A 22821-nucleotide genomic window follows, 5' to 3' on the forward strand; every position below is an offset into this window, starting at 1 on the left:
ATAACAGAAAACGATTTCCTGATATTTATTGTAAATTAAATAAATACAGTGCACACCGTCAAATCTGAAAATGCTGGTATTAGACCTTATTGGCAATGCTCATCATAGCACAGCATAAAATCAGCAAGGTGCTTGTAATTGTTGTGAAAAAACACTATACTATCGTATACAGAAAATAAAGTGTAATGTGTGCATTAAATAAATAATATATCTACCAATAGTTCCTTTGCATAATTTGTCCATTCTAAAAGTAACTACACTGTAACAAAGATTCAATTTTTTTTTTTTTTTTTTTGCATGCATCCTCCCTTAAAATATAGAGGTGTAAATCACTTCCAGTTTGAAAACTATTTTTTGTGAATGCACAGTATTCATAAATTGGGAAATTACTGTAAAGTTCACTACATACAGATATTTTCTTCACAAAATGCCTGACAATGGGAATGTTGTTTAATGATATAATTATTTTATTTTTTACATCATCATATCACTGGGCTCAGAAGTTATGAAGACAGAGACAGACTGTAGAGAAAGTTAATAATTGCCATCCACAGACAGGGTGGTCCAAAATTGCAACCAGCGGTAACAAATATTGAAGAATTTTAAAGAAATAAAACTGATTGATTGTTGACAAACCTCAGTCAGGTGATCTCAATATTTCAGAGAGGATTATGGAGGTTATCATGGCAAAAGTTTATGATTTGATTTGATTTTTAATGGCGCATTGGCAGCTAAGGCCATAGTGCGCCAAGTCAAATTTAAAAGGCTACTAAACATTTTGGTAGCCTAGGCTACCACGTAAAGCAATTAACTATTATGTAAAAAAAAAAGGTATAAATTAAAAGCATATAAAGTATAAAACTTAGATATTTGTATACAAATTAATAGATTGTAAAAAGTTAAAAACGTCGGGCATATTGTCTCTGTCACCTATTATCTGACTGAGTATAAATGATTCAGTCAAATTATTAAAAGCGGTAAAACACAAGCGTTGTGCTTCTATAAAAACCAGATATTCTATAAAAATATGACTGATGGTTAAAATAACGTTACACATCTCACACATAGGTGGATCATCCGACCTCAGCAAATAGGAATGTGTTAGATGACTATGACCTATGCAGAGCCAAGCAAGAACAACTTCCTCTCTTCGAACCCTCCGTAGACTGGACTGCCATTGCATAATTACAGGCTTTATGTGATGTAGTTTATTTGTGGCCTGTCCGTGCCAAGAATCTTGCCATTGGGAATATAATTTAGAGCGTATTATTTGCCTGTAGTCTGTATAGGGGACTGACAGGCGATGGTTATCCAGGGAATTGGCTGATTTGGCAGCGGTATCAGCTAATTCATTTCCCCGGATCCCAATGTGGCTTGGGATCCAGCAAAAGCGAATATCAAATTCTAATTCCATGAGAGAAAAAAGAATCTGCCGGATCCTGGACAGGAAAAAAGTTTATGAAAGTCGCAAGAAATCCATCAGGTACATAGCTACAGAATTAGGGTTTCCAAAGAGCACTGTGTCTGTGATGTGTTATCCAAAATGAAATTTCAACTCCATAAACTTCAGCTACTTTGCCATTCAGGTAAACTTGTTGAAATCAAAGTATTGTATTTGCAGTCTGAGAAAAAGAATGTTACTCCACATTATGTTTTTCAGTCTTCCAGGGACAGGCAATAGGTTTATACTCAATTTAGAAATAACACTGTTCTCCATAATGTGATTTTAAAGAAACTAATAATGTTTTTAATTTAATGACATCACCTAGGGAAATATCCACTATTAATCAAAAACCCAACACACTACCATTACTGTTGTTTTGCAGTAGTGGCCACTCATTAGACAGTAAGTGCCTCAATTTGCAACCTTATTCCAAACTGTGAATACCGCGTGGTTATAAAATAAGTTTCCCTATTCAGGAGACCCTAGTTTCAAAACGGTTAGAGATAAGGCTGTGAAAATCAGTAGGTATGTCATTTAGGGTATGGGGAAGCAATTTGTAGAAGAAAAAAAATTAGTTCAAATTTCCTCCACCAGGGGAAAATTGGCACTGTTTAATACTTAACTTAGGATTAGATATTAATATCAGAACTTAGAAATACATATATTGTTCTATGTGCGTTCCTTCTCCTTGAGATGACATTTTGAAACGGAGTACTGTAAGTGACTGTTTCGTGTAGCATCTCATTGGGGATGTTGGCTACATGCTGTTTAATGCTTGCTTTCAAATCGACAAGCATCTGTATGCCGCCACGGTAAACACTGTCTTTCAGGTATCCCCATAGCCAGAAATCACAGGGATTGAGATTTGATGATCCGGCTGGCCAGAACTGCGGAAAGTCTCTAGAAATGATGCTATCATTTCCGAATGTTGAATGCAGCAGTTCCCTCACTTGTCAATCAACATGGGAGAGGGGCACCATCTTGCATGAACACTAGTCTCCAAGCATTGGTTTTCTTGCAAAGTGGGAGTAAGGTGATCTCTCAGAAGAGCGCAGTATGGTGCATTAGTTACCGTACACCTTACAGGGCCTTAAGGAGTAGACTCTTCAAAAAAAAATGGTTTGATTATAAACTCTGCTGTGAATTCACACCATACTGTAACATATGGACATTTTAGTGGTCTTTCATGTACAGCAGATGGACGAGAAGTAGTAGTAGTGGCATGTGATGCAAGAAAGCAAGTGTATGAGCTTATGCAGTATCAGCCAAAAAAAAAAAAAAAAAAAAAAAAAATCACACCATTCCCTCCAAATTCCTGTCCAATTCCTCCTTAAATTTATTCAACCTATCAACTTCCACAACGACAGATGGAAGTTTGTTCCAGCAATTAACCATCCGCTGGCTAAAGGCAAACTTCCGCACATCTATTCTACATCTGTCCTTTCTTAATTTGAATTTATGGCCCGTTAGGTTCGTAATCTGAACAAGTGGAAGGATCCCATCAGAATTCAGCGGGCTCAACCCATTCAAGGCCTTATACACCTCAATCAGATCACCGCACAGGTGCCTAGTCTCCAGCCACTGCAATTTGCAGAACTTAAGCCTCTCTTGGTAAGAGGATTCCTTCATTCCCCTCACCAATCTTGTTGCCCTTCTCTGTACACGCTCAAGTAAATCTACATCCTTCCTAAAATGAGGCCTCCAGACCTGTACGCAGTACTCAAGGCGTGGCCTGACCATTGCCTTATACAGAGGGACAATCACATCCTTTTCCCTGCTAGCAAAATTCCTATATATCATTGACAAAACCCCATGACCTGCCCTGGCAGCCTGTCTGCATTGCTCAGAAAACTTCATATCTGACTGCACAATTATTCCCAGGTCTTTTTCATTTTCTACCACCTTAAGTGTAGTACCACACAGTTGGTACGTTTCGCTGGGGTTACTTCTACCCATAAGCAGTACTTTGCATTTGACAAGGTTAAACTTCAGTTGCCACTTTTTAGCCCATCTGCCCAAATTATCTAGATCCTGTTGCAGTAGCACACTACCATTACTGTCATTAACAACCCTGCCAACCTTTGTATCATCTGCAAACTTCGACATTAAGCCTGATATACCTTCATCAATATCATTGATAAATATACAAAACAACAGTGGACCCAACACCGAACCCTGTGGGACTCCACTAATAACATTAGTCCACGAAGAGCAGCACCCATTGATTACAACCTCTGTCTTCTCCCACTTAACCATCCTTTTTTCCATTGTAGCAACTTACCCTTAATACCATTCTGCTCAAATTTGTACAATAGTCTTTCATGTGCAACAGTGTCAAAAGCTTTCGTGAAATTCAAATATATGATATCAAAATTATTTTTTGCATCCAGTTTGCTATCAAATTTGTCACACAAGACTTTCCCTTAACAAACCCATGCTGTGTCTGAATTATTGCTGCAGTCTTGTCTAGATGATCCTGCAATGCATCTTTAACCAGTGACTCCATTATTTTACCCGGAACAGAAGTTAAACTAACTGGTCTGTAATTACTCGTGCCACCCTTCAATCCCCCTTTGTGAATTGGGGATACATTTGCACATCTCCAGTCCGTGGGAACCTCCCCTGAGTCCAAGGACGCTCTCATAATTATGGCTAAGGGTTTGCTTAGTTGCTTTGCCGCCTCCTTTAATATAACTGGATAGATCCCATCCACCCCAGGTGCTTTTCTTATGTTTCACTTCAACAATTTCTCCTCCACTTTGCTTTCAGTTATTCCAAAATCATTAAGTATCCTGCTACAATTTGATAACCTTCTGCCATTTTCAAACCTTAATAATTCCTCATGTGTGAATGTAGATGCAAAATACTCATTCAGTTTGTTTGCTATCTGAGCAGGATCATCAACAGTCGAACCATCGATGTCAAGTGGACCAATCAGATTCATCCCCTTCCTTTTAGAGTTTATATAAGTAAAGAAATCCTTGCTGTTTTTCTTAGCATCTTTTGCCAAGGATTTCTCGTAATCTGCCTTCGCCTGCCTAACCTCCTTTGTCACCTGATTACAGACTAGCTTATATCTGCCATAGGCTTCTGAGTCGCTTGATAATTTATATGCATCCCATGCATTTTTCTTCACTGTTACGAGTCTCATTAGTTCATTAGATAACCATTTAGGCCTAAACCTTGAACAATATTTCTTAATAGGTATGAAACTTTTAGTAGCATCCACGATTAATTCCTTGAATGCTTCCCACTTAGAATTTACTGTTGGTAACATCGTCAGTTGATCCCACTGTACAGAATTTAAAAACTGTCTGAGACCACTGTACTCACCTTTATGGAAGCAAAAACCCTTTCCTTTACCCCTGAAGTTCCCCACATTCGGCAGTTTTATGTATCTGCAGCCCCGTGAAGAGTGAAATGTGCCTGTTCAGACCACAAGATCATTCGAGCCTATGTATCGTCAAGTTCTACACGAGTCAGAAATCGTAGGGTAAAGTATATTCGTTGTTGCTGATCACAAGACTTTAGTTCTTGCACTATGTGAATCCCGTATGGGAACCAGCATAAAATCATTCGAAGCACTTTACATACAGTAGACCAAGGAAGGTTCAAGTCACCTGACATACCTCTGGCACTACTGACTGGTAGTGTTTCGCATTCTGACCATTGCAACCGCCACTTCATCCGCTATCTCCATTCCAATACATGGTCATCCCTGCCTGGAATTACAACTCCCCAGTCGGTAGCTTCAAATTTCTTTATTAGTTTTCTAAGACCCACTGCCGTCAAAGGTCCTTTACGTAGTAAATAAGCAGCCAAGCAGCACACAGAAGTAAAACTTCCCATTAAAATACATGACTGTTAAGAAAGAGAATATCATTTTGATACAGACATAGCAGTCTGAGAAAAGAATATTGCTGTGTTATGTTTTTCTGTTCTTACTATCTGAATACAATATTGTCCCTCCAGTGACACTGCTTGGGCTTATGCTCATTTTAGAAACAGCATTTTACATATAATGTTCAGCCTTCATGTCTTCCGAGCATTTTACAAGCAGTGTGTGGAAATAACAAGAAGTTATTTCCCCACACTACTTGGTTTCTCATTTATGTTTTATACATTTGCCATTTGGCACAAGGTTGTTTCAAAGTTAAAAATTCAGCTGTAACGGCAGTGCCTTGAGTTTTTAAATTAACATCAAGTTCATTCCCTGGATGATGCTATAAAAAAAAAAATTAAAAAAATAAATAAAAATATTAGTAACTTTAGTTTGACATGGATAACAATTTAGTTTCTAAAGTGAACACAAGCTCAAGCATATAAGTGTACTGAGATAGCAAAAACATAAAACAAAGTAGCATTCTTTTTCCTATTCTTATGCTTACGTTGAAACAGCAGCCTTCTTTACTAATTATATTTAGTCCCCGACTTACGTAAGCTTGTGTTATGTAACTTCAGACTTAAGTAAAGTTTTTTGGTAAAATCATAAAAATACTGTGTGTATAATTTTTAAGAGTGAAGTCAAATGAAGGAATAATAAATATAAGTTTTTATTTTTGTTCCCATACAAACTATGTTGGATAATAACCTGCAGCGTAACTAGAGTCTAGGTAAATAACTAGAGTTAACATTCATTTTCTGATTTAAAAATTCTGAAGAATTATTCACCAAAACGTGTTTGAGACATGTGAACTACATCAAAGCACTTCAGAGAAACCCCCACAATGATCAAGCCACGTGGACTGTGTCCCATCAGCTATTTCTTTGGAGAATTACACTCTAGCCCTTCATCTCTACATCCTTTCTTTCTAGATTTTAGAGTCAGTTCAGTTTTGTTTGAGAGCAAAGTGGGAGCTTTTGTTTGCATTTTGTAGGTAATATTTGTTACACTTTGTGGTGAAGTTGAAATTCACATTATCCAACCATTTTCAATGACTTCACATCAAACTACCAATGGGTAATGCATGCTTCACTTGCATGTCGTAACAGCATATCTTGTAACTTAACCCTGTGAAGTTCTTTAAAAAAAATTTCATTTTGACCATTATCATGGTGCCACCTAAGAGAATAAGTGAAAACGGTACTACTTCACTGCTGTCGCCAGATAAAGTTTTTAATTGTTATAGTATATAACTATTTTTCTTCATTCTTCTGAGGATATTATGTGATTTTTGTAATTTTGGCATATATGGGATATGGTAGCAACATTTTATTACTCATTCCCGAGTTACGTAAAACGACTTAAGTAAGAAGTCCTGGAACATATCTCTTACGTGTGTTGGAGATATACTGTATATTGGTTTATGTCCTTCATTTGAAGTATTATCATAAATTTCATAAATATATTAAAATAACAGCTTACTGTAATTAATTCTACAGGGTCCAGCCCTAAGTCATAAACAAATAAAAGGTGATCAGGAAAATGGTGCTGATAAGATTTGAGGAAGCCAGCAAGCAGCCTATCCTGTCCAGAGGTGACTGCTGTTACAAAAACTGGCAGAGAAACATTGGTCCACGTGTGTGAGGGGAAAAGGCGAGGATGCTCAGTAAATCCTAGAACTTTTAGGTATCTGTCATCAGGAACAGGTTCTTTCTCAACAGGTTTTTCCACCTATAAAGAAAAGATAACTACATTTAAGTTAAAAATTATAGAAATGGAATTGAATAAGAAAACAATATTAAATATTCTAAATGGACAATTTATAATATTGTACACTAAACTGTATTGTCTGTAAATTGCGTGTGTTCTGAGGTCAATTTTCTGTTTGCTGGACTAAAAACCCAAGTTTCCAGGAGAGAAAAACCATGCTACCCTCGCCTGAAACCGACTAACTCAGTAGTTGTGAAAAAGCCTCGTAAAAATTCCTCATATCATCGATATGAGTCAAACAAGTCTTTTCCACCCACTGTGGGAAGGATGGAAATTCTACCAAATGCACTACCCACGAGGGCCTACTACACAGTATTAACTGTACATTAAATTATGAACGTGCATAATGAAACTGTACATGCATAATGTAAAGAACTGTACATGTATAACGAAAATAACTATTTGAAAATGAATCTAATGATTATATTTACCTGTCGTTTCTTCCACTGTGACAAATGCCTATGAGTTTCAGTGACAATTTCATGGATGGAAGGTTTTGGATCTCCATATAGACACACAATAATGCTAGTTGCAATTACACATGCCAGAAGAATCGCAAAGCTCTTTGTCCTCATCTGTTCTAGCATCACATGCACTGCTCCTTTACCTGTGCAGCTCAAATTGCTTTCTCATGTCTTTCAATTACATTTCATGTTTACATTGCTAGTAGATGAAAGAAACCTGTATAAAATGAAAACAAGTTACTGGTGTTACTTTATTTCACAAGATCTGACTATATATGTATTCATATAACTGAATACTGTTTTAGAGTCCAAATCAAAATAAAAAAGCAACTGGTTAAACACTGCAGTCTATCAGTTTACTGACCACCCCACCTCATATACAGTTTTGGTTACTCGTGCCAAAATGGTGCACACCAAGTACAAAACGACTGAATATTTTTTCTTCCCTTTATTAGCCTCCTTTCATTTTCTAGCCAAAGACATGAACAAGGTGAAAGAAATACTAGTTACTGTACCCATACTTTTTAACATGATGAATACCAAACAACTCAGGAAAGGAGTGAGTATGCATTTGGCATTTATAATTACCTTAAAAAATGTACATATTAACAGAATGTAATTAAATTACTTCTACATTAACTATTTCTACAAAATAAATTTCACTGAAGTATTGTTAATTGCAAATCTACCACACTAATTAAAAGGCTAGTTTACAGGTTGGCAAACCATGTGGCAGAAACCAGGCATGGATTACATCATGAAAGACAATGATCGTAACCTTGCCAGCTGATGCAAGTCTTGAATTTTTAAGGTTATGGAATTTTTGTGGCAACACTGTACTGGACTGCTTTTACTAAGCATGAAAAGCAGTGCACCTATGTCTCACAAAGAGTCTGTATTAACTACAGGAATAAGTTCCTGTTTTTGATTCATTCTAGTTCAAATGTTTCACGGACCGACCAATACACAGCACATTTCTGCCAAATGTTAACATCTTAGTCCCCATCACGTACTCATTTTTTTGTTTAAAAGCAAGTAGCTATGAATAACTATGAATAACACACAACATTTAAGCTGTTAACATGCAATATCAAGCATTATAGAACATTTTCCAGAATCAGTTCCTTGATACAATAAATAATTGCACTGGTAACAGCAGCTGGCTGAATCCATCTCTCCGCTGATAATTGCTTTACAGCTTTTTGAAAAGCTTGTTACACTAGTCATACACACCTGCACATGTGGGGTCTTTCTGCTTTACTGTGTACTTCACTTGCATAGAATTTTAACAGGTTTTGGATCAATTTATGCATAAAGAGACAAGCACTGGGAGCAAGATCTCAAGGCAAGAAGTAAGGTAATATTGGTACAACCTGCCATGAATAGCTTCATCATACTACTCTTGGCTTCTTAAAAATAAAATTTTTTAGTTCAGATCAAAAATTTCCCACACTATGCCATATTACCTATTCAAAATCTCAAGGCAAGAAGTGAGAGTACTGGCACAACCTGACATGAATAGCTTCCTCATACTGCTCTTGGCTTCTTAAAAAAAATAAAATAAAATAAAAATTTCAGTTCAGATCAATCTTGAACGATCCACATGTAAACTGATTTAAAAAAAAAATCTTCAAAAAAGCAACTTTGATATGTATAATGCTTAAACCAAAAATTTCTTTCATACACTGCTATTACCTATTCATTCCTTCAATCAGCAAACTAGTACAAATATAACATCCAGCTCTTCAACTAACAGTATATAGATAACTCATAATATATATGAAAAAAATAAATAATTGCCAGATTTCCATTTTTCTGATTTGGATGAAACTTTAATGGCTTCAAAAAATCATTTCAAAAGAGACAAATATATAACTTCACAAAAACCCCATCCACAAGTAGAGCTATTTCATGCAGATGCACAGACATGGTAAAGCAAATAGGCACCTGATTACTTTATGCATTTGCAAACATGCCTAAACAAAGGAACTAGAGAACTTTGTGATTATTAATTATTAGAGATTTTTAACCTTTCTCACAAAAAATCCAAAGAAATGAAAATGGAGAGTATTCAGTATGGTTGGAGTTCATTTAACAATATAAATTAAAGGAAAGTATGACAGTAGGAAATCAGTATTATCTTTAAACAACGCAAGAGAATCAACAGGAGGCAAAAAGAGAGAAACAAAGATGACCAAAAGTTGCAACTATTACAAAACTTTGTGTAGACAAAAACTAAAACTGATATTTCATGAAAATCAGTTGTACAAGGTTTATATCTGTATCTTATAACCCTTATTCTAGACACCAAAAAATTATGGCCACAGTGTTTTGAGATAGAAAAGGTCCAACCTTGGTTGATTTTTCAGAGGGAAGTCAAATAATAAATAAAGAAAGATATTGCCAAACACCTGATAAGCTTAATGGGGCTATAAAACAAAACACAAAGGCTCTAATTAGGCCATCAAATAATGTTACACCATGCCAGGTCACATATGATTCAGATGAAAATTGCACATCTGGGGTGGAGTTTTGTTATCCTGCATATAGCTAGACTTGGCACAGGCTTTTTTTTTTTTTTTTGACACATGAAGAAATATCTTCATGGAAAATGCCTTGAGTGATGAGGAGCTGAAAAAGAGAGTGACTGGGTGGCTTTGACAGGCACAGGTCCATTCTTTTACCACAGCACATAGGTATGCTAGAAGGAACAGTGGCAAAAAATTTATCGATAAACAAGGTGGATACACAGAATAAATGTATATATGCTTCCCAATGTTTGTTTAAAAATTATATAAAATTTCAACTTTGTCTTTATGTTTTTATGGCCAATGGGGAATTACTGACTGACCCTTGTATTAAAATATAGCCACAGGGCTGTTTACTAGTGCTGCACAATTTGCACCTCTTAGGAAATATTGTGTCAAAGTTTTGTTTATGACAACAGCACTGTTGTTTAGACTTCACTGTCAAGCATCACCAGAAAGACAAGATCCATATTCAGTTTTTTTTTTGTTTTTTTTTAAATATTCTTAAATATTCCCTTAAAGCTTAAATATTCTCTGACACTCAGCATTAATGCAGAATTATTAAATTATGCCAAGAATCACTTGGGATAATTTGTTATATTTCATGCTTCCTTATGCATTTGTCACTTCCCCAATCAAGGTCCACTGTCAGAATCAGCCCTAGGAAGTGTGAACCCCCCCTAGTATGGACATATTTTATATTATTTTGATTACTGAAAATATTAAGCAATTTGAGTCATAGTTTTCATAAAACATGCATGACAAAAGACTATTTTGCAATAGGCAGTAACTGTTAAAAACAAATACAGGTCTGTAAATAGTCATAGCTCTTAAATTCTTGCACAAATGAAGAATAGAAACTGTTTTTCTTTTTTTTTTTTTTGGTATTTGTTGGCACATCAGCTTCTGTGACCATAATGCACCTCCCAAGGTTTTTGCAGTACTTTGATCCAAGCCCGAGGCGGGATTCGAACCCATGACCTTTGGGTTGCCAAGCAGGCACTTCACCCACCCGGCTAGTCCGGTCGTTTAAGCTTTAAGTTTTCTTGCTTTACTCTCTATAAATTCCTTTATTATTTTGTCAAATTCCAAAGTGATTGCTACACCACATTCAATGGTACACATAGAACAAATAGAAGAATCACCTAAAGCTATTTCTAAAATGGTCCACAAACTCAACACCAAATAACAGTCCATAAAAAAAGCATGAGGCCCTCCCAAGACATGGGGCCCAATGAGTCCAAACACCTAAGATTGGCCCTGCCCACCCACCACACATAACGTCTTTCTTTATTATAATAGCATCTGGTAGGTTCCCACAAACTAAAAGGATGATGAAACTGATGCTGAAAACCATCTATTTCTTTATTTTTAATAATGATAAGTACTGGAAACTTGTAGACAAAATAATTTCAAAAAATTACAAATTTCACCAACTGGTGAAATTTGTGCTACTCAACATTTATGAGAACATTTCTCAATGGGAACTTTTTCACCATGTAGTCACATGCAGGAATAACGTAATTCCTTATGATTTCTCCTTGTTTTAGGCTCTCCATGACCCTGGAAGATGAAATCTATATGATTAAGCATGAATCATCCTTTTGGTTTTGTCAGTTACGATAATCAACTTCCAATGAAAGTGGAGGATTTGAAAACTTTCGGTATAATAAATTTGCACATAACATTCTTCAACACATCTAGGAGTAATGACCTCAGTAATAATTTCTCCTTGTACTTACAGTAATGATTTCTCCTTGTACTCACAGTAATGATTTCTCCTTGAACTTACACATTGGACTGAAAAGCTATGTTCAGATTTTCAAACTTTGATATAAGATTTGAAAGATAATTAGTCAACGTACATATTCGATTTTTTTTCTTACACTAATTTAATTTTTCATTTTTCTGATTAATAGAAGTGAAAAGTAAAAATAATTATCTCCTAATCAATTAATTATTAAAATTATAACTTTATAGAACACTTAATAAAACACTTAATATAGTTTACATTCTCTAAACTTAGCTGACAGTTCAATTTCAACTATATATTATTTATTAGGGTCTCTCATATAACTTTAAGTCTCTCTCTCTCTCTCTCTCTCTCTCTCTCTCTCTCTCTCTCTCTCTCTCTCTCTCTCTCTCTCTCTCTCTCTCTCTCTCTCTCTCTCTCTGTGTGTGTAGTAGTAGTGACAAGTGATGCAAGAAAGCAAATGTATGAGCTTATGCAGCATCAGCCAACAAAAAAAAAAAAAAAAACACACCATTCTCTCCAAATGCCTGTCCAGTTCCTCCTTAAATTTATTCAACCTATCAACTTCCACAATGACAGATGGATGTTTGTTCCAGCAATTAACCACCCGCTGACTAAAGGCAAATTTCCGCACATCTATTCTACATCTGTCTTTTCTTAATTTGAATTTATGCCCCCTTAGGTTCCTAATCTGAACAAGTGGAAGGATCTCATCAGAATTCAGCGTGCTCAACCCATTCAAGTCCTTATACACCTCAATCAGATCACCGCACAGGTGCCTAGTCTCCAGCCACTGCAATTTGCAGAACTTAAGCCTCTATTGGTAAGAGGATCCCTTCATTCCCCTCACCAATCTTGTTGCCCTTCTCTGTACACGCTCAAGTAAATCTACATCCTTCCTAAAATGAGGCCTCCAGACCTGTACGCAGTACTCAAGGCGTGGCCTGACCATTGCCTTATTATACAGAGGGATAATCACCTCCTTTTCCCTGCTAGCAAAATTCCTATATATCATTGACAAAACCCCCTGTCTGCATTGCTCAGAAAACTTCATATCTGCCTGCACAATTACTCCCAGGTCTTTTTCATTTTCTACCACCTTAAGTGTAGTACCACACAGTTGGTACGTTTCTCTGCGGTTACTTCTACCCATATGCAGTACTTTGCATTTGTCAAGGTTAAACTTCAGTTGCCACTTCTTAGCCCATCTGCCCAAATTATCTAGATCCTGTTGCAGTAGCACACTACCATTACTGTCATTAACAACCCTGCCAACCTTTGTATCATCTGCAAACTTCGACATTAAGCCTGATATACCTTCATCAATATCACTGATAAATATACAAAACAACAGTGGACCTAACACCGAACCCTGTGGGACACCACTAATAACATTAGTCCAAGAAGAGCAGCACCCATTGATTACCACACTCTGTCTACTCCCACTTAACCATCCTTTTATCCATTGTAGCAACTTACCCTTAATACCATTCTGGTCCAATTTGTACAATAGTCTTCCATGCGCAACAGTGTCAAAAGCTTTCCTGAAATCCAAATATATGATATCAAAATTATTTTTTGCATCCAGTTCTTTTGTAACCACATCATAATATCCTATCAAATTTGTCACACAAGACTTTCCCTTAACAAACCCATGCTGTGTCTGAATTATTGCTGCAGTCTTGTCTAGATGATCCTGCAATGCATCTTTAACCAGCGACTCCATTATTTTACCCGGAACAGAAGTTAAACGAACTGGTCTGTAATTACTCGTGTCAACCTTCGATCCCCCTTTGTGAATTGGGGATACATTTGCACATCTCCAGTCCGTGGGAACCTCCCCTGAGTCCAAGGATGCTCTCATAATTATGGCTAAGGGTTTGCTTAGTTGCTTTGCCGCTTCCTTTAATATAACTGGATAGATTCCATCCACCCCAGGTGCTTTTCTTACGTTGAACTTCAACAATCTCTTCCACTTTGCTCTCAGTTATTACAAAATCATTAAGTATCTTGCTACAATTTGATAACCTTCTGCCATTTTCAAACCTTAATAATTCCTCATGTGTGAATGTAGATGCAAAATACTCATTCAGTTTGTTTGCTATCTGAGCAGGATCATCAACAGTCGAACCATCGATGTCAAGTGGACCAATCAGATTCATCCCCTTCCTTTTAGAGTTTATATAAGTAAAGAAATCCTTGCTGTTTTTCTTAGCATCTTTTGCCAAGGATTTCTCGTAATCTGCCTTCGCCTGCCGAACCTCCATTGTCACCTGATTACAGATTAACTTATATCTGCCATAGGCTTCTGAGTCCCTTGATAATTTATATGCATCCCATGCATTTTTCTTCTCTGTTATGAGTCTCATTAGTTCATTTGACAACCATTTAGGCCTAAACCTTGAACAATATTTCTGAATAGGTATGAAACTTTTAGTAGCTTCCACGATTAATTCCTTGAATGCTTCCCACTTAGAATTTACTTCCCACTTGGTAACATCGTCAGTTGATCCCACTGTACAGAATTTAAAAACTGTCGGAGACCACTGTACTCGCCTTTACGGAAGCAAAAACCCTTTCCTTTACCCCTGATGGTAATTAAATCTTTAAGTAAATCCCACGTCAGTACACTGTGATCACTGCCACCTAGTGGTTCTTTTATCTGCAAATTCCTAATACATGAATGATCACTGCTGATAACCAGATCAAGAGTATTACTTTCTCTGGTTGCCTCTCGAACATGCTGCTGCAGAAAACAATCATCCAATAAATCCACAAAAGTCTGACTAGTGTGTGAGTGCCCAACCCACAAGTTCCAGTCAATATCTGGGAAGTTAAAATCCTCCATTATAAGACATTCCGATTTACTAGCCCACTCTATTTCTCTGTACAACTGTTCACTGTACTCATTCAAGTCATTAGACCTATAACACACTCCTACTCTTATTTTTGCTTTCGCAGTGCTTAAGTCACACCAAACTGACTCAACAGTGCACTGTTCATCTATATCAACTGGAAGCACTTCTTTTAATTTTATGTTTTTCTTTATTAACAGCATCCCATTCCTTCTCCCTTCCTATCCTGTCTATCCTTTCTGTACACATATAGATGATATAGTTGATATAGATGAACAGTGCACTGTTCCATCTATATCAACTGGAAGCACTTCTTTTAATTTTATGTTTTTCTTTATTAACAGCATAACACCTTCTCCCTTCCTATCCTGTCTATCCTTTCTGTACACATAGTACTCCCCAAATTCCAGTTCGGCATTCCTTATATCTGTGTGACACCAACATCTCTGATATCCCAACAATATCCACCTTTGATGTCTTGACCAACACTTCAAATTCATCAAATTTATTTACTATACTTCTAGCATTGGTATACATGCAAGTATACATGCACCTATTCTTTTTCTTAGTTACTCTAACACATCCCATATACCCACCTGTTTCACGATGACTGCCATCCGTCCCTGAAAACCCCAACACCCCTCGCTCCAGGTCGCTACTTATTCTAATAGAAGTTGTGCAAGAATCACCTTCACCTCTGCCTACGGCTACTGTTAAACTATTAGGTATCCCCCCAAGCTATCAGTTTTCCGACCCACCTAACACTGCCTCGATAGCATCAGCAAATATTCTTGAACCCTTTCTATTTAAATGTATCCCATCCCTGTAGAAACAGTCTCTCCTGTTAACAAGTACAGTTCAGGCTGAAAAAAATTCTATCCCTTGAGGCTTGCACAATCTTTCCAGGGCCGAACTGATCGACAAGGCTCTCATCATATACTCCCTCCTATCGTGTCTGGGCAGAATTGCAGACACTTTCAAATTCAACCCTAATTCATGGCTTTTTTTCATCAGTGACCTGTACTTGTTAAGTAATTCTGCCAGTCTCCTACTCTTAATATCATTAGTGCCAACGTGTACAACTATATCACCTTTTGTGCCCCTAAAAGATGATATCTGCTCTACAACGTCATCAACCTTTGCCCCTGTCAGACATACCCTGGTCCTGTTCCATCTATCCTTTTTACACAATAAATTTCCCGTCTCCCTGACAATAGAGTCATCAACAACTACGAGTTCCTGTGGGACCAGCGCATTCTGCCTTGGGGGTTGCCGCTGTGTTGCGTGATGACCAAGTGCAAGCTCTGGCGTTGATGTGGGCCCCTCAATTTAGATCTTTCGAGGGCATCCACCCTGTCCTTCAAACTCGCATATAGGCCCACAACAACGCTGAGTTGTCGCCTGATTTCCTTACACTCCTTACATCGCGCACACACAAAGACATCCCCCATGGCAATATCATGTTCCGTTCCGGATAGTTCGGCAAACATTTCACAAGTTGCACATTTTTTTAGGCTGTGATGCGTTGGAGAATCGCCCCCTCAGTTCTCCCCCGAGTCACAGCACTCCTGCCACTTTGTGCCCGTTGCTTTGCTGCTCTAGTTTGGGGCATGATATTTTAAATTAATAAGATCAATAAATTAAATTAAATTATATGTCAATACTACGCTATCTAATAGAAACAGTGAAGCGTATTACTGTTTCTATAATTATACATTAGAGCTACCTAACTACCTAACTACCTCAATTAAAAATTTGAATTCCCTATCACTATATACAAAAACAATGCCTGCAAGATTCGAACGAAATAATGGTTTTATAAAGTATTATGTATATCTACAAAAACTGTTTATATAAATTAAAATAAAAATAACCAGCGTAATTAGAACTATAAGACTACGTGCGTGCGTGTGTGTGCGTTCACAAGTGACACCACATTCCATTCACAAGTCATACATAACAATATAGCAAAGCATACATGAACTGCCTAAAGCTAATAATGATGAATTAAAACTACCTTTAATCTATAAATTTCTTTTTCTATGCAATTTGTATGTAAAAAATAAATATTAATTGCCAGATTTCTGTTGATCCAATTTTAATGAAATTTGGAATGGATCAACAAATATTTTTAAAAGGTTCAAATATGGAATTCATGAAAATTCATCCACCAAGAGTCCCTCTGTTTACATGTGGATGGATGGACATGAAGGCAATAGGCACACATTTGCCTATTGTCTTCACCACAAATAAACTGAAAAACTGGAAAAAAAAAAAATTAAACCAGAAGAGAAGAACACGAACAGACCTTCTATATGGGTGAGGATAACATGCCTAGAATTATCAGGACTGCTTTGAAAGCAATCAATGCAAAAGTATTCCTAAACAGGCGAATTATCTTGAAAGCAATGCTAAACATGCCTGTTTAGTATTGTTTTCACCACAAGTTTCAATTCAAAAATTCTTTTTCTTGGGGAGTTCATTAATTTGCATTTTCTTTTTAATGCTTCTTTTGAATACGAATCAGCGGCACTCAATAGTAATCACTTATTGTTAAACTTTCAAAAAGAAAGTTTTTGTTAAGCTTTGTGAAGGCAATCCTTTCATTAATTATCAAGAACTCTAAAGCAAGAATTTAAAATTACTGGCAACTGCAGCATCCAAGAAGAGCTAGAATAACCTTCGAAGCAAGCAAACAAACACACCAGCATCAGAGGATGTTTACATCTTCAGTATGAGGCAGATGGGAGTTTCAATTTTTCTTTCAAGTTCTGCTCACCAACAGGGAACTATGTTGTGGGGCGAGGGAGTATTTTAAAAATTAATTAATAATATGTTTTTAATATAAAAACATGGATTTTTCAGTTATGTTCATAACAAATGGAAAATAAATGTGGCTTCAAAAGGTGAACAATTTTGAATTATTTCATACCTTTATTCCAAGGGTAACAATGTTGGAAAAAGTTTGCCAACATGCCTACTAACATTATACTTTTAACATGTCGAGTAAAGTGGTTAGTTAGGCTTGTCAAAGGATGCAACTGTTCTACCAATCTAGTTATTCATTTAATCAAAGATAGACATGTGCATGGATACTAAGAAAAAACAGCGAGGACTTTAGTTATATAAACTCTAGAACGAAGGGGATGAATTAGATTTGGTCCCCTTGATATCAATGGTTCAATTGTTGATGATCCTGTTCAGATAGCTGAAAATATGAATGAGTATTTTGCATCTACATTCACACATGGGGAGTTATTAAGGGAGGAAAATTCCAGAAGTTTATCAAACTGTGACAGGGTGCTTAATGATTTTGTAATAACTGAGAGCAAAGTGGAGCAGAAATTGAACATTTTTCAATGGGAACTTTTTCGCCATGTAGTCACATGCAGGAATAATGTAATTCCTTAATGATTTCTCCTTGTTTTAGGCTCTCCATGACCCACAAACATAAGAAAGACACCTGGGGCAGATAGGATCTATTCAGTTATATTAAAGGAGGTAACAAAGGAAGTAAGCAAATCCTTAGCCATAATTATGAGAGCATCCTTGGAATCAGTGGAAGTTCCCCACAGACTGGAGATGTGCAATACCAATTCACAAAAGGAGATCTAAGAGTGACACGAGCAATTAGACCAGTTAGTTTAACTTCTGTTCTGGGGAAAATAATGGAGTCACTGGTTAAAGAAGCACTGCAGGATCATCTAGACAAGACTGCAGCAATAATTCAGACACAGCATGGGTTTGTTAAGGGAAAGTCTTGTGTGACAAATTTGATAGGATATTACGATGTGGTTACAAAGGAACTGGATGCAAAAAATAATTTTGATATCATATATTTGGATTTCAGGAAAGCTTTTGACACTGTTGCGCATGGAAGACTATTGTACAAATTGGAGCAGTATGGTATTAAGGGCAAGTTACTACAATGTATAAAAGGGTGGTCGAGTGAGATAAGACAGAGTAGTAATAAATGAACGCCACTCTTCATGGACTAATGTTATTAGTGGGGTCCCCCGGGGTTCGGTGTTGGGCCCACTGTTGTTTTGTATATTTATCAATGATATTGATGGAGGTATATCAGGCATAATGTCGAAGTTTGCAGATGATACAAAGGTTGGCAGGGTTTTTAATGACAGTAATGGCAGTGTGCTACTGCAACAGGATCTAGAAAAGTTGGGCAGATGGGCTGAGAAGTGTCAACTGAAGTTTAACATTGACAAATGCAAAGTACTGATATGCGTAGAAGTAACCCCAAAGAAACATATCAACTGTGTGGTACTACACTTAGGGTGGTAGAAAATGAAAAAGACCTGGGAGTAATTGTGCAGTCAGATATGAAATTTTCTGAGCAGTGCAGACAGGCTGCCAGAGTAGGTCATGGGGTATTGCCAATAATATACAGAAATTTTGCTAGTAGGGAAAAGGAGGTGATTATCCGTTTGTATAAGGCAATGATCAAGGCACACCTTGAGTACTGCATACAGGTCTAGAGGCCTCATTTTAGAAAGGATGTAGAGTTGCTTTGCTTGGGCAAGTACAGAGAAGGGCAACAAGATTGGTGAGGGGAATGAAGGGGTTTGTTTTGGTTTTTTTTTTTAAGAGCATTAGCAACTAAGGCCATATTGCTCCGGAATATGCGGTGGTCATTCTCTGACCTTTCCACATCCTCCGTATTTGGGGGTGACAGGCTCGAACCCCGGTCTAATCAAGAAGCGTGTGCTAAGCACTGCTGCTCCTTCCCACCTGGCTACGGAGACACCTGGAATGAAGGGGTGGTCTTACCAAGAAAGGCTTATGTTCTGTAAATTGTAGCATCTGGAGAATAGGCACCTGCAAGGTGATCTGACTGAGGTGTATAAGGCCCCTTGAATGGGTTGAGCAGGCTCAACTCTGATGGGATTCTTCCTCTTGCTCAGATTACGAACCTTTCTTTGGAATCTTAATGAAAGCCATTCTTGATTAGCTTCGCATAACAAATACAATAAAATAGTATTGGTAGTGATAAATGCTGCAAGGGAAGCTTAAAAAAATGATCACACATTACAGAGAACAATGTCATAACCCTGCCTTTCTATTTTGCAATACAGACTAACTGAGTAAAAAAAATTGAGTAAATGGAGTCCAGCACTCCATCTCAGGACCACAGAATATGTGTGGTCAACAATGATTTATAAAAATTACCTTCAGCTTAATCAGTACTTTTCGGGCATATTGTTATTTGTAATGGACTGTTTTATTCCTTTGAAAGTGCAGCTGCAAACAGAAGATGGGGACAACTAAAAAGCAAATGTTGACAATTCATGGAAATTAAAAAAAAAAAAAATGCAACTTATTTTACATACTCTTCTTTTTGCTTCTTCAGTTAGCATATTCATGTGTATAATACAAGTATAAACAAGACAACTTACTTACATTACAACAAAGTAAGAAAAATGCAGTTCACTGAGCAATTACTGAACAACAGCCCTGTGAGACAAGAGCCAAAAGACATGAGAACGCAAAGTCAAGATAGCGAGGTTCAAGTGGCCACATATGCCATGAGAAGATATCAAACAGAAATATTATTGCAAGGCAGTAAGTATTACTGCTTTGCAAATCAAATCAAACAGTATGTTTGATTTGAGGATTCTGAAACCCAGAAGAGATACCACGTATTGCACTACTTCGAATAAATAATGCTTTTCTAGTAGAGGAGACTACTGTTATTTATTCTCAGTGGGTACCACCACCACCCAGATGTGTTTTGGAGCTTGTTGGCTCACTCATTGGTGGGTGGGAAGGTACCCTGATAATGCAGACATGCCATCACGATTACAAAGTTAATTCCACAATATGAGAGATGCCAAATGGTGAAGATAATGATAATATTTTGAAGACTAAATGCACAGGGCATAATATGTTATGGGTTCAGATTAATTATATAATATTGGTGTAAATACACCATACTTTAACCATAAATTTAACTACCTGAGTAGTGTAAAGGCATCGTTTGATTTTATCTCATTGTGCCTGCCCACCGATGAGTGAGCCAACAAGCTCCGAAACGCATCTGGGTGGTGGTGGTACCCACTGAGAATAAATAACAGTAGTCTCCCCTACTAGAGAAGCATTATTTATTTGAAGTAGTGCAATACCTGGTATCTCGTTGTGAACGTAGCCACAATATGAGATATGATGGGTAAACTATGGTGTATTTACACCAATATTATATAATTAGTATATTATATACTGGCCAGATGCTGCAATTTGAAGGAACTGGAGCCTTTCCTGGTAGAGCACTTTCTTGTACCTCTTTTCTTGTAACTAATCTTGTTACTCTTCTCTACACTATTCCAATAGATTCACATCCTTCCTAAAATGAGGCTTCCAGACCTGTATTCGGTACTCAAAAGGTGGCCTAACCATTACCTTATACAATGGGATAATTTTGTTATATCACTGACAAAAATCCAATGTGCTTTCTTAGAGCCTGTCTGCACTGTTTAGATAACTGCATATCTGAGTGCACAGTTACTCCCAGGTCTTTTTCGTTATTCAGTTGCCTGAGTGTAGTACCACAAAGTTGGTATATTAATCAAGGATACTTGCGACTCATGTTAAGTACCTTGCATTTGTCAACATTAAACTTCAGTTTCCACTTTTCAGCCCACCTGACTAATTTTTCTAGATCTTCTTGCTGCAGCATACCTTGATTACTGCCAGTAACCACATTCCAACCTTTGTATCAACGGAAAACTTAGATATTAAGCCTGATATACCTCCATCAATATCATTAATAAATATAGAAAACAACAATAGGTGCAGCACTGAACCCTGGAGGACTGCACTAATAACAATAATCCACGAAGATTAGTGTCCACTGATAACCACTCTTCTGCCACTCAACCATTCCATTTTCTATGGCAGTAACTTGCCCTTAAATTGTACAGCAACCTTTTATGTGCAACAGTATCAAAACATTTTCTGAAATCTAGGTATGTGACCTCAAAATTATTTCTGCATCCAGTTCCTTTATTACTGCATCATAGTATCAAATGACATTAGACAGAAAGCATCACACCTGAACAAATACATGCTGTAGCTACAGTCTAACTGCATTCCCCTTTAGATGGCCCTGCATTACTTCTTTAACCCGGGGTTCGAGCCCGTCACCACCAAATACGGAGGATGTGGAAAGGTCAGGGAATGACCACCGCATATTCCCGGAGCAATATAGCCTTAGTTGCTAATGCTCCTAAAAACCAAATAACAACAACAACTTTTTTAACCGGTGGCCAAATTATTTTCCCTGGAACAGAAGTCAAGCTAACAGGTCTGTAATACTCATGTCACCCTTTGATTCCCCTTCATGAACTGAGGTTATATCTGCACATATCCAATCAGCAGGGTCCAACCCTGAATAAAAGGATGCCCTCATAATCATGACTAAAAGATTCGCTTACCTCTTTTTCTAACTCCCATAATATAACTGGATAGATCCTGATTTTTTACATTGAGCTTCATAATTTCTATTCCACTTTCCTCTGTTACCACAAAATCATTCAACTCTCTGTTAGAATTTTATACACTTCTGGAATTTGCATTCCTAAAAAAATTCTTTGTGAATGAATGTATGAATGAATCTATTCAGTTTGTCCGTAAACTGAGCAGGATCAGCAACAGTTAAACTAGTCATATCTAGTGGACCGGTGCAATTCATCCCTTTTCTTCTAGGATTAACATAAGTAAAGAAGCCTGCTGTTTAATTTTCCACTGTTTTCCAGACTCCTCATGATCTGCCTTAGCTTGCTTGGCCTCCTTTGTGACGTGATTACAGAATGCAATTCATACCCTTCCTTCTAGTGTTTACATATATAAAGAGGTCTTTGGGGTTTATCTTTGCATTGTTTGTCAGTGATTTCTCAATCTGCCATGACTTTCCTAACTTCCTTTGTGAGCTGATTACAGATTACTTTATATGTACTATCAGCTTCTGCATAACCCGATAATTTATATGCATCCCATGCATTTTTTTTTTTTCTTTGGCAAAAGTCTCATCAGTTCATCTGACACCCATTTTGGCATAAGCCTTGAACAGTAGTTCTCAGCTGGTATAAAAAGCCTAGTAGTTTCTACAATTAC

The 22821-nt window shown here is 37.1% G+C and overlaps 1 protein-coding gene across 2 annotated transcripts in view; it reads right to left on the bottom strand.

Annotated features, from left to right (window-relative positions):
• Positions 1-22821, bottom strand: part of LOC150079263 (uncharacterized) — a 65801-nt gene that overhangs the window by 16478 nt on the left and 26502 nt on the right. For both annotated transcript variants that reach the window (XM_090382471.1, XM_090382472.1), the window contains exons 2-3: positions 7529-7778; positions 6810-7058 (exon numbers count right to left, since the gene is read on the bottom strand). In XM_090382471.1, coding sequence (XP_090238597.1) covers positions 6810-7058; positions 7529-7684 — 405 coding nt within the window. In that variant the 5' untranslated portion in view covers positions 7685-7778. The remainder of the gene's footprint in view (positions 1-6809; positions 7059-7528; positions 7779-22821) is intronic.

Source organism: Mastigoproctus giganteus, chromosome 10 (genome assembly GCF_048544385.1).
Source record: "Mastigoproctus giganteus isolate SK-2022 chromosome 10, ASM4854438v1, whole genome shotgun sequence".
Classification (NCBI taxonomy): Eukaryota; Metazoa; Arthropoda; class Arachnida; order Uropygi; family Thelyphonidae; genus Mastigoproctus; species Mastigoproctus giganteus.